The sequence below is a fragment of the Hippopotamus amphibius genome, chromosome 3 (assembly GCF_030028045.1).
Source record: "Hippopotamus amphibius kiboko isolate mHipAmp2 chromosome 3, mHipAmp2.hap2, whole genome shotgun sequence".
In the NCBI taxonomy this organism is placed as follows: Eukaryota; Metazoa; Chordata; class Mammalia; order Artiodactyla; family Hippopotamidae; genus Hippopotamus; species Hippopotamus amphibius.
In genome coordinates, this window is record NC_080188.1 from 118,099,394 (window position 1) to 118,111,725 (window position 12,332).

The 12,332-nt window shown below is 46.3% G+C and overlaps 1 protein-coding gene across 1 annotated transcript; it reads right to left on the reverse strand.

Annotated features, from left to right (window-relative positions):
* Positions 1–1,113: 1,113 nt before the first annotated feature.
* Positions 1,114–9,714, reverse strand: LOC130849916 (pregnancy-associated glycoprotein 2-like). The gene is made up of 9 exons (XM_057729166.1): positions 9,644–9,714; positions 8,619–8,769; positions 7,407–7,524; positions 7,184–7,302; positions 5,754–5,947; positions 4,721–4,837; positions 2,973–3,114; positions 2,788–2,886; positions 1,114–1,266 (listed from the first exon to the last, which is right to left on the reverse strand). The coding sequence occupies exons 1-9, from the start codon at positions 9,694–9,696 to the stop codon at positions 1,114–1,116; spliced, it is 1,146 nt and encodes a 381-aa protein (XP_057585149.1). The 5' UTR covers positions 9,697–9,714.
* Positions 9,715–12,332: the final 2,618 nt, after the last annotated feature.

Sequence of the window (12,332 nt, forward strand, 5' to 3'; positions counted from 1 at the left end):
GATCTGCCCCTGGAGGAATCTCAGAAAGGTTGAAGGCTTTGTGCACCCTGAGTCCCCCTTTATATGAGTGGCATCTTCCTCAACACACCTGGAGGCCAAGGGAAGGAACATGCTGGGCCCTGGAGGGGTGGGGCAGGCTAGGGATCCACACGGTCCGTCACTCGGCAAGTGGGGCTAGAAAGGACACCCACTGTATGGGTAGCAGAGAGCTGATGACTGGGGTAAAGGAACCAAGGGGAACCATCTCAGGTTTCAGGGCCTCACCCAGAAACCCCCTGGAACAGAAGGCCACTGCCAGAGTTCCTCTGAAGTGGGAAGAATAGAATCTGTTTTTATTACCGCTTTCTATCCCTCTGAATGAGGAGGTGGCAGAGTTTGTGGGGCTGTTGCTAACTGCTCCATGGTCTAGAACGCCCCCCTGCAACTTCCTTTGTGGCTTCCTCACCCCTGCTCCAGTCACGTGTTGTTGAAGAAACTGTCAATCATATGGGGCAAGGCAACGTGACCAAGTAAATCCATTCATATTACTCCATGTGCCTGTCAGGATGGATGGTCAAGGGCTGGACACTTGATCTGACGTGGATCAATCAGAGCCCTCTCTGGTACCACGATGTTTCCTGAGTTGTTTGCTTCTGGGGTACATGCCTTGGAGATATATGTGAAGAAGCATGAGGGAGGAAAGATGTCAGGCCAAGAGAATCAAAGATGAGAGATGGGAAAGAGTGAGGGAGAGAAAGAGTGAGCTGATGGCTTCTGATTTCTTGGGTCCAGTCACTGAGATGTTTGGATCTGCTCTGATTCCTATGTTCCATATGCCCAATACCCTTTCAGTAAGTCTCCCCTTTCCCTGAAGCCAGTTGGAGGTGGGCTTCTCTCACATTGGTTCAGAGGATGTTCTAGATCCTGCCCTATTATGATGCACCTCCCCAACCCAACAAGAGGTACCGATTCGTATTAACACCATTGGGAAAAGAATCATTTATTCTTTACTGAGAATAGGGCTTTGCAGAGCTCCAAACACAGTCCACCAGCATCCCCGGGTGGGAGTGCCCTAGGTGTGTGTCAGTGTGTGTTTGGAGTGAGTCTAATTGATTCCTGTAGCAGCCCCAGCAGTTACACTGCGGGAGCCAGGCCAACCCTATTGTTTCCCCGATCATAAACAGAGAAATACAGCCTCAGGAAGGCATTACCCAGGACCCACGTCTCCGGCTGCTTCAAGGTCTCTGTGCCCCCTCGTAGAAAGCTGATACAAGGTCCAGCAGGACTCTGGGGAAGATAGAAATACACCCCAGTTAGCCTGATCCTTTACCTTCCACGCCCCTCAGTATCCAGAGCTGGTGGCTTCTCAGTTTTATTTCCCTCCTTTAGTAAGAACCAAATTCCTGTCTCAGCAGATGGGGAAGTGGGTACCCTTCCAAAAACAAACACAGCCAAGACACGTGGTTGCCCTGAGGTAACGGGGTAGGAGAGGGACGCTTTGGAGTTTGGGATTAGCAGATGCATACTACTATATAGAGAATGGATAAATAACAAGGTCCTAGTGTACAGCACATGGTACTACAATATTTAATATCCCATGATGAACCATAATAGAAAAGAATAGAAAAAATATTTATAAATATGTATGTGTGTGTGTGTGTATATATATATATATATATATGCATAACTGAGTCACTTTCCTGTACAGCAGATATTAACACAACTTTTTAAATCAAGTATACTTCAATACAATCAAAAAAAAAAAAAAGGGACAAGAATGGCCCATCATTCCCGTTCTTTCCTTCTGACCCATGCTCGCTCTTTTCTCTGCAGAGAATGCCCTTCCTTCTCCCTCCTCCCTCCAACTTGTTCTTTGAGACTGTGCTCAACCCCTCTAGGAAGACTTCCTGGACCCAAGCTCACCCTCCCTGGCCACTCCAGCACTCCAGGCCAGGTTGGGTGACTTACCCTGGTGCTCCCCTCGTCTGCAGCCCTCATCATCCCTAATCCGGACCCAGAAACACTTAGCAAAGCCTCTGGGGGTGCCATTTGAATGGAGTCCAGTGTAGATTTGCCTCACCCCAAGCAGACCTCCTTATGCCTGCATGAGGCTGGGGGTTTCATATCACTGAAATTCCCACTCTTCCTGAAAGCCTTCTTTGAGCCCATCAGCCTCTAAATTGTCATAGGGAGGGGTCATTAAGCCTCAACCTTTTGCCTGGGCCGTGCAGTTACTGTGCATACTTTACTCACATGAGCACCCAACACCCCCACAGAGGGGTCTGGTGGCTCAACTCACAGAGGGGTAGTTGGGGCTTAGCAAGCAGAAGGTGCACCTAGACTAGGGGAACCATGTAATGGATGATCCAATCAGTAAACTTTCGATATGGGAAGGGAGAATGTTAATTATGACGGTGGGACAGCACACTGAGACTGACCCCAGCCAAACTCACTGGCCACTTGGCCTATTTCAGGGATTGCTAGAGCTGACTTTCCATATTCATCCATCTGAGGGCTCTGGTGGAACTGAAGCTCTTTGAGGGCAGAGGCGCTTAATATTCCCCTCTATTTGTGCCTCACACCATGCTGGCACAGGGTGGTGTCTGCATTTATTCCAGGATGATGGATGTCCCAGACTGCCCTTTATGCTCAAGTGGTTAGTTTTGTGAGAGGCACTGGCCTAGTCTGCTGGCTCAGCAGCTGCAGTGGTGTGACTTGGCCTCCAGAGGGCGCCCTCCTCCCAGCAGCAGCCCAAGGATTCCTGAAAGACCCAGATTTGAGAATCAGCCCCCAGGGTTTTCCTCTCACCTTCCAGATGTAGGTTTGAGCAGGCACTGGATAGTCAATGTGATTGATGGTGAAGATAATTGTAGGCAGTTTTCTAATGTTGCCACATGGAACCAGGTACTGTTAGATATAGAGGAGAGGGGTTGGCTCAGCTGATCCCTGGTGTGTGGAAAGCCCCAGAGTGACCCCGTAGCATGTCCCTTCACCTGTTGACCAGAAGGCGTGGCATTGACAAGCTTATGGATGGCGGTGACCAGTTTTGTTGGGCCAACCAGCAATGGAGTCCCGGTATCCAGAATAGCCTCACATCCAAGGTAACAACCAACAATCTTCCCATTCATGATGATGCTGAGAGACAGTGGGACAAAGTGGGCACCAGGATCATTCTGAAGTCTTCCCCCACGGCTGCCCCCCTCCCAGACCACTTCCAAAACGACACTTCAGGACATGCCCTGACTCTGGTTCCGTTTGCTCTAGTCACACAAACTTCTTTGACTTCCTTTGAGTTTTTGAATGCATGAGGCTCTTTGGTGCCTCAGGGCTTTGGCATGTGCTGGTCACCCTTCCTAGAGGACTCCCATGCCTTTTGTCTAGCTTACTTCTCCTCATCTTCCAGGTTCCAGCTTAAATGTCCCTTTTTCAGGCAAGAATTCCCCCAGAGTAGATCTGCCTTCTGTCTTGGTCACTCTCTCTATGAAGATTCTTGCTTATTTGTAGCAAATACTGATGCGGTAACTCCTTATGTGTGTGACTCATTTGATGTATGTCTGCCTCACTAGATGTAAGGGCAAGGTTTATCCTCAGTGCCTCCCTCAAGTGCCCAGCACACAATGGATGAACAATGTATCTTTTTTGAGTGAATTAATGAATAAATAAGTGAGTGAGTGAGTGAGTGAGTGAGTGAAAATATGCCTGAGGAATAACCAGAGAGCTGTGTGTGGTGTCTGACAAATAATGAGTCAATTCACACAGTGAAACTGGAGGTTCTCTGGAGCAGCAGGTGCTCAGAGTGGTGGGGAGGGAGACACAGGCTGCCCTGGGGGAACTTGTTTCCCAGCATGGATTCCTACCCGGCTCAGACACTAAGGCCACCGACCAGGAGATGCCCAAGCTAGCCCAGGGGCCTCCAAAGGACCCATATTCTTCTGGCTAAGGGTATCACACAGAATCTCATCAGTTATTTACCCTTGTTCTCAGGTCACTCCTGGATCCCAGCTTCCTGATTCTCTCTGCCACAGCCTCTGCCCCACAAGTTTTCCGGGATGTGAGATTGTGTGGCAATGGGTAGCAGAATTGTCTCTTTGTATGGGTACTTTCAAGTCTCAAGAATGCAGCCAACCTCTCTCCACTGCTGTTAATCTTTTTCCTAAGGAGACCACCTTTCCAAATTTGTGAAGGACTTTCCCTGTTTATAAACTAGGATTATTGTGTACTAAGAACTCCTTTGGTCCTGAGTAGCCCTGGAGAGTTGGTAATCTTGTCTCATCTCTGTTTAGGCTGGTGAAATTCTCCCTGATCCTCTTTTCACTGCACTTTAGGGTCCTCAAAGCCTGTCATCTGCTTCGCAGTGCAGTGTGTGCAGCCCTGTCCAGACTGCACACACCTCTCAGGACCATGTTCAGGATCCTGGTCAGGGCCCTGGTCGGGAGGACTGGGGTGATTTTGAGCCAATGGGTGTTTATGTGTTTGTTTGGATGTGTGTTTGTATATGTATCTGTGTGTGTGTGTGCACGCTTGTGTGTATATCTGTGTTCCTGTGCATGTTTATATTTGTGCCAATGTGTGTGTTTATATGTGTGTCTGTGTGTGTTTATTTCTGTGTCTTTGTGGTTGGAGCATATATGTCTGTGTGTGACTGTGTGTCTGTGTAAGCATTTGTATGTGTCTGCATGTGTCTGTCTGTGTGTACCTGTGGGAGCATCACTACAGATGGCCCTCAGAGGGAGAGGCTTACCTGGTCATGGTTATCTGCCAGAAGTGGGCTCGGGACACTGGTATCCACTTCAGCTCTCCTTTGTGGTAGCTGTGGTCCACCCCACCAAGCATCACCACACTGCCATTCTCCTTCCGGCTGAGGAGAGAAGGAAGAGGGAGGGCTCTTTGTCAGAGAATAACGCCACTCACTGTCTGAGGGCTCTGCTTATCCACCCATCAGAGACACTACTATGGTCTTCATTTTACAAATGCAGAAACTGAGGCATGGAGGGATTAATTACATGACCAGGGTGGGTCACCGAATAATAAGTGGCACAGAAAAGGTTCAAAACTGGACAGCCTGGCTGGGCTCCGACCACCACCCTTCTGAAGAGGGCATATTCCCCTTCTCCAAGCAAAGTGCTCAGAGATACCTTCAGAGGACACCATATTTGAGGGCTCTGCCGTCTTCTTTGTGTAACCCGTCATTTTTCAGAAAAGCTGAGGCCCTAGTGCACTAAGTGCATGGGTTCAGGCTTACCCAGGCTTGGCTTCATGGGCCTGTGACCTGTGCCATCCATGGGGTCCCACCCTCAGCACCACACCTCTGCTCTCCCTGTCTTGAAATTCTTAACACATTTTGAGCAGGAGGTCCCACATTTTCATTTTGCATTGGCTCCTGCCAATCGTGTAGCTGGTCCTGGGCTCCCAGTACAATGTTAATGAGGAAGAAAATATTTCCGCCATGCCTCTCCTTCCTTCCAAATCAAATCCATCAGTAAACCCTGCTGCCTTTCCCTCCAACCTGTAGCCTGACACCTTCCATTACTCTCTCTCTTCCCTCCAACCCTCTGGAACAAGCAGCTGTCTTTGAGCCCATGAGCATGGTTGTGTTCCAGGAAAATTTAATTTAGAGAAACCAGTGGTGGGGCCAGTGGTGGCCCTGGGGCTGTAGTTATGCTGGGGTAGGCAGTCTCTCAGGAAAACTCTGATCAGGTGGTCTGTAACTTTTCATGAATCAGACAGTATCTTACAGTTGATTTAGAGAGAGGGCTTGTCAGGCTCAGACTTACGTGCTCAAGTAGAAGGCAAAGACAGGCTGAGAAATGAGGCCTCGTGTCTTCAGCCTGTCAAAGACAGGGGTGATCCCTTTGGAGGCACGGCTGGGGTAGGCCAGGCCCAGGACGCCATCAGCGATTGAATTATCAAACCCAGTCTCTTTCACGCTCAGCCCAAATTCCTGGCCCAGGTCAACAAGGTTCATGATCTGTGGGGGAGGAGAGTGTTCCCCCATAAATGTTTGGGATATGGATCTGCGACTGGGCTAGGAAGGAGATGCTACCAACATCTCAGAGAAGACCTGAGGCCTGACTGTGCCCTGGGTGGACCACAGATGGTTAGACCATTCAGGGGCAGGTAATCTGGTTCCATTTGTGCAGAACTATGGATTTTAACCAACACCTGCGCCTTCTGCCCACACCATCTGAAGGGAGTCAAAATGGCCTCATGTATGAGTGGGGAAACTAAGATTCAGGGCAGGACCAAATGGTTCCTACTTGAGGACAAAATGATTAGAGAGCATGGTGGTCTTCTCTTTGGCATCACTCTGATCAGATGACAGAAATGGACCAAATTCATTGAAATGCATTGTGGATTCTGCATCTGCCCAAGAAGAGAGAAGACCTTTATACAATGTTGATGCCACAGTTCTTATGAAAATTCTGCATAGGAAAATGCTTTTGGGGTTTTATGTGTCAGAGGTAGAGAGAGAGACAGAGAGAGACAGAGAGAGACAGAGAGTACTCAGGCCCTCCTTGGAGGCAGGCCATAGATTTTATTGGGCTCTCAAAGGCCCCCTACAGTGAAAAACCATTTTTCAGGCCCTTCCCACATCTGTGGCCCCTGCTTTCCCTGCCCAGATGCCTGAAGCAATCGGCTGACCCCAGGTGCCCAACATCAGTTTTATCCTCCCCCCCCAAATATCTTCATACCATCAAGAATCCTGACTTCAGGCCAGCTCCACCGCTTACTAAATGTGTGACCTTTGCAGGGTCCTGGCTCTCTGCACCTCAGTTACCTCTTCCGTATAATGGAGCTAATTATAGTACCTGCTGTGTGAGTTTGTTCCAGGATTAAACATGCTATTACTGTGAAAGTGCCCGGTACAGTCTGAGAGTAGAAAAGTGGGTTAGGGTTAGGGATTTTTGCCCCTCTCTCGCCTCCCAGCAAAGTGAACCTTGAGCTGCTCATGGGCAAAGGAGCTACAAATCCACACCCCAGGCCACACTCTGGGTTAGCTGTTCTGGAAGTTTGTGTGTCAGCAGCAGTGCTATATCCCTAGGGACATTCCCTGAGGGGAGGGTGGCCTGCCACTAGGGGATGTTGGGGAAGACAGGCCCTCCCAGTTGGGAAAGACAGGCCCTCCCAGTTGGTCCTGCATCTCCTTTGTAAGCAGCAGTTGCTCCCAGGCCCAACCCTGACTCAGCTTCTGGTTTCCACTTACCTGTACAGTGTCAGAGGCAACAAATCCAACAATCCTGCCAGCACCATATTTGACATCGAAGGCGTGGCCTGTGAGCCGGGAGGTGGTGGACAAGTAAGGGTTGAAGTGATTGTGTCTACCTGCAGATACAAGTGATGTGTTTCCCTCATGCGCCAAGGAAGGAGTAATGGCTGGGAAGGGAGTATAAGATGGGCGGACGGTGAGGGGTGGGGCAGGTACTCACGGCAGGAGGAACAGGAGCACTGGATGCAGGACACCCACATGTCAGCTGTGCTGGTATCAAATAGAACCCTCAACTCCTGAGGGGGTGTTCCAATGGTGATTTTACCAGCATAGGCCAGCTACGGTGGTTAGGGATAGATGGTAAGGGCAAGCCTGGCTGCCCTGGCCACCCTTGATTCCTGGACTGCTGCCTTCCTTGAGATGTCTCATGTGTCCTCAAATCATTTTCCAACCACCATGCCTCACAGCCTTTGCTCAGAATGGTACCCTCATTTGATTTTTTTTTAAATCCATTTGTGATCTTCTTCAACTGACTGGTGATTGGACCCACATCAGTGCAGTATTAGCACAGAGTTTAACCACTGGACCTTCAGGAAAGTCCCAGTGCCTTCATTTAAGATGCTGTTCAGTTTCCCCTTCAAGGCCCAGCTTGAGTATTTTCTTCCCCAGGTGGCCCTCCTATGTCACCCCAAGCCACTTCCTCTCAACTTGGACCATGTGCTGTCAACAACACAGAGTTGGCCCTTTTATTGGACATGAATTTACTCTTTGCCTATGATTCAGGCTGGCCTATACATTCTTGAAGGAGAGAGGAGACATTTTAAAAATCAATAACAATACTGAGATTTCCATACATACATAACTAATAAGAAAAAATGTATATCAAATTGTATACTTTAAATATATGCAGTTTGTTGAATGTCAATAAAAGTTCTTAAAAACAAGAAAAAATAAATAATATAAAATCAGTAACAATAACCAGAATGTTAGATTTTTATAGCATCACAGGCTATAGGGCTCAAAAACTTTTTCCTGGTGTCCTTCCTGGATCTACTGGGGCTAAACTTCCTCTGCCTGGGGTTTCAAACTTGATGTTCAGTTGGATTATCTTTTGATTAGACAAGGCTCACCTTTCACCTGTCACTCTGTGGCTCACTTCTGAAAGAAGAATCTCCCTCAAACTAATGATATATTTTTGGCACAGAAATGGATGTTACCTGCCACCTGATCATTGCTGGGCTCAGTCATCACAGACCAAGAGCTGAGGATGAGAGTGCCTTCTCCTCCGGGAATGAGGTCCCTATTTCCCAGTGTTTCTCTTTCCTGAAGGTGCCCCAGCCCCAACATCCAGCCTGGTACATCCAGATGAACCCCAATGTAAGGCCAGAGCACCAGGAGGTGCTGGGGAGTGCCATCCTTCCAACACACTCACATTCAGGTAGTTCTTCATGGGTAGAAGTGTAATATTTGGGTCATCAGTGACATTCTGGGACCTGTCATCAGTGTTCTCATCCAGGAAATTTGTCAGCAGGTTTTTTTCTCTGAGGGTTTCTTGCATGGTCTTGATCTTCATTAGAGGGATTCTTACACCAAACATTGGGTAAAGGCAGCAAAGAAGGGGCAACAATCAGCTGTCCATACTATTACATGCCTGTCATACTTTGAATTATAATGGCCCTGTGTATTTTCCCAGCATTTTTATGAATGTCTTGTTATTATCAGGACACCATGCAAAGAACAGTGCAAAGAACTTGGTTTGAATACAGGTTCTGTTGTGGAGTTTTGGGCGAGTCATATGATCATTTGAAGAATTAGTTTCCCCACAAGTGAAAAGGTGGAATATAATATCCCTCATCCCCCATATACAATGCAGTGGGTATTAAGTGAGATAACGGATAGAATATACCCGATATTTAAGAAGTCTCAACAGAGAAAGCCATTACCTTTGCCATCCCACACTATCTTTTTCAAAGTACACTTTAAATATATGCTGTTCATTGTATGTCAATTGTATTTCAATAAAAGTTCTTAAAGAAAAACAAACAAAAAACTGCAAAGTGATGGAAGAAATAAAAGAGAGAGATACAGAGATGAAGACAGAGACACATTCACGCTGAAATTGAAAGAGAGCAGAGAGAAGACCTAGAAGCAAATACAGGAGAAATGCTCTTCCATAGGAGCACATTTAGAGTTGCAGAGGTTGTGCACCGAACCATTCCAAGGAGTGTCATTTTCACACAGGTCATGATGTGTCTGGCACCCCAGAGTTATGCAACCCTGCATGCCCACCCCAAGACACTTGCTTAACATGGGAAGGTTCACATCAATAAGTGGGATTTGAACTTTAAGAGTGTCAGGGAATGAGTATATCTCCTTGTAACTCTGATGGGGGAAGAATAAGAAGACAAGAAAAACCCCAGAAAGGGAGATAATGCCACTTACAGTCCCCATACTTACATGACTAGGCACTCTGAGAGGGCCACCAGCCCGAGGATCCCAAGCCACTTCATGCTTCTTTCCTGGACCCAAGTACTCAAGAAAGAGCAAGTTCTGAGCATGCCGTGTTGGCAAAGATCTCCTATATTTATATGCTGTGACCTCCCCTAATTGTCCCCTTTAGGCCACTAATGGATCAGATAAGAAATATGAATCTCCTGATAAAATCTTTACCTCCATCAATGTCTGAGGGGAGTGGACTTAGAAAATTTTCAGAATACAGAGACTTCTACTATAATCTCTTCCTTGAGGTTTGGATGAAAAACCAAATCTGAACCACGTGGACTAACAAAGAGGGGGTAGACTCTTGCCAACATGGAGAAAAAGCATTGGTACAAACATGATAAAAGTAAATGCTAGGGGCCATGCTTGATATTCATGATCTCATGCGGTCTTCCAAACAACTTCATGAGAAGTGCATTGCTGTCCTCAAAGAGAGGAGCTAGCTAGGAGGGAAAGAGGTCAAATGGCAAAGTGAAGACTTGAGCGGCAGCCCAGTGACATACAAGTGAGTGACTTTAGGTAGTGGGACAGATGGTACAGATCAGGGGCTCTCATGATGCTAGTCTGCTTCAAAATCTAGGCTAGAGAAGTACTGCAATTGCAGACTTTCACTTTGGGAAGAAATGTGATGTGTGCATCCAGGAGATACTTAATACCATCCAACAAACATACACAGAGCACCCTGTATGCTGGGGCCTAGATTAGATGCTGAAAAGTCAAAGTCCAGTAAGAGACAGGGGGTCCTTATCTTTAGGGAGCTAGCAGTCTATTCTGACAAACTCATGGCCTCTCTGGCAAGAGAAATAAATGAAAAGCTAGGCCAGCATCATGGTCACAGGGCAAGCAGCAAATGCCCTACTATTGGGAGCAGCCTCTCCTCAGCTCCAACCAACCTCTGCTATGCTTGAGAGCAGCCTGGTTGGCCTAGTTTCTGGAGACATCAGAAGTCTGGATATTTATGTAAAATCCCCTGATTTTCAATGTTAGCAACTACATCTTCTCTTCACAGAACTTTGTGTGAGCAAAACCTGAAACAACTGTGTGCTGGATTCAGCCTGCAGGCTGTTCAGGTTTTTATTTCTCACCTAGAGGTGCCAGTAGATAGGGAAAAGAGAGGGGGTTCAATTCATGTTGGGCAAGTGAATAAGAGACTGAATGCATCTTAACCATGTTAATTTCCCTTCCATTTGTAAGGAAAGATCACCAGGGTCCTATAAACCAACAAATTCATAATGTCCATTTGCTGGCATCTGATATAATTCCCTAATAGGATCCATGTCTTGACACGTTTTGTCTCCCAAAACATAGAAAGAAATAATGTTTAAGCATCTTTTCTCTCATAAAAGACAGACAATACCACTCAAGGCTCCTGCTCAGCCTGAGATATATAGACTATCTGTTAAAATGTTATTCCAGCCAAAGTAAAGACAACGGAGTTTAATGGCTCTTTCTAGGATTCCCAGTGCCCCAGTATTCCTGTTGGAGATCTATCGAGGCCTGTCCCTTGGGTAGAACAAAGGGAGTGTGCCCTGTACAGGAGGTGAGGGGTAGATGGGGTGCTGAGTCTTCTTACTCATTTTGGCACATTGTTGAAATTCAGGTTTGCTTGTTCAATCCCTATGGAGGGGATTTGACAACATCTAGCAAATGAAAAACACAAATACCATTTAGCTCAGCAATTCCACTTCTAGGGGTCTATCCCAAAGATACCCTGGGAAGAATACAAAAAAAAGACATATGCACAGGCTATGCACTGCAATATTGTTTGCAAAAGCAAAAGATTAGAAATATACCAGAATTTACCATCCAGGGTGGAGTTTTGAATAAGGCATAGGGCTTGCAAACAGCTGAGTATAATGGGGATTCAAGGAGGCATGGAAAAGAATGGGTGTGATTTTCAGGCTATACTATTTAGATTTTTCAAAATTGGGACAAGAAAAGTGCATGTAATTTGTTATTTTTTCATATATATATATACACACACACACATGTTCAATAAGAAAAAATGGAAGAATAAACCAAAACCTAATAAAAATTGTAATTTATGGGGGAGGGACAGGGACAGAAGTGGGTTATTAGAGAGAGAGAGAGTAGCACAGACATATATATACTACCAACTGTAAAGTAGATAGCCAGTGGGAAGTTGTTGTATAACAAAGGGAGTTCAACTCCAGGATGGAAGATGCCTTAGAGGACTGGGGCGGGGAGGGTGGGGGAGACTCGAGGGAGGGTGGGGGGAGGAGTCAAGGGAGGGAGGGAATATGGGGACATGTGTATAAAAACAGATGATTGAACTTGGTGTACCCCCCAAAAATAATAAATAAATAAAAGAAAAAAGAAAAAAAAAAGAAAAAAGAAAAAAAAGAAAAAAGAAAAAGTGGAAGAATAAACCAAAACCTAATAAAAATTGTAATTTATGGGGGAGGGACAGGGACAGAAGTGGGATATTTCTTGTTTTATACTTTGGCTTTGCAACCATGTAAAGTGTTACAGAATCAAAATATAGATAAATAAAAACATCTGTTAAAATTGAGAACTAAGGAAAATGAGCCTAATTCTATGAAGCTGGTGACATTGCCCCAGAGAACAAAACATTACTTAAGTAGCTTTAAAATGCAGTTTTGACTCTTCATGCAGAGTGGGATAT

Excerpts from the sequence above, each read along its gene's own strand:
- LOC130849916 (XM_057729166.1), bottom strand. The coding sequence starts at position 9,696 with ATGAAGTGGCTTGGGATCCTCGGGCTGGTGGCCCTCTCAGAGTGCCTA. Across the intron at positions 7,525-8,618 it reads CCATGAAGAACTACCTGAAT|CTGGCCTATGCTGGTAAAAT; the intron begins GTGAGTGTGTTG and ends TAACCACCGTAG. Across the intron at positions 7,303-7,406 it reads GTGCTCCTGTTCCTCCTGCC|GTAGACACAATCACTTCAAC; the intron begins GTGAGTACCTGC and ends TTGTATCTGCAG.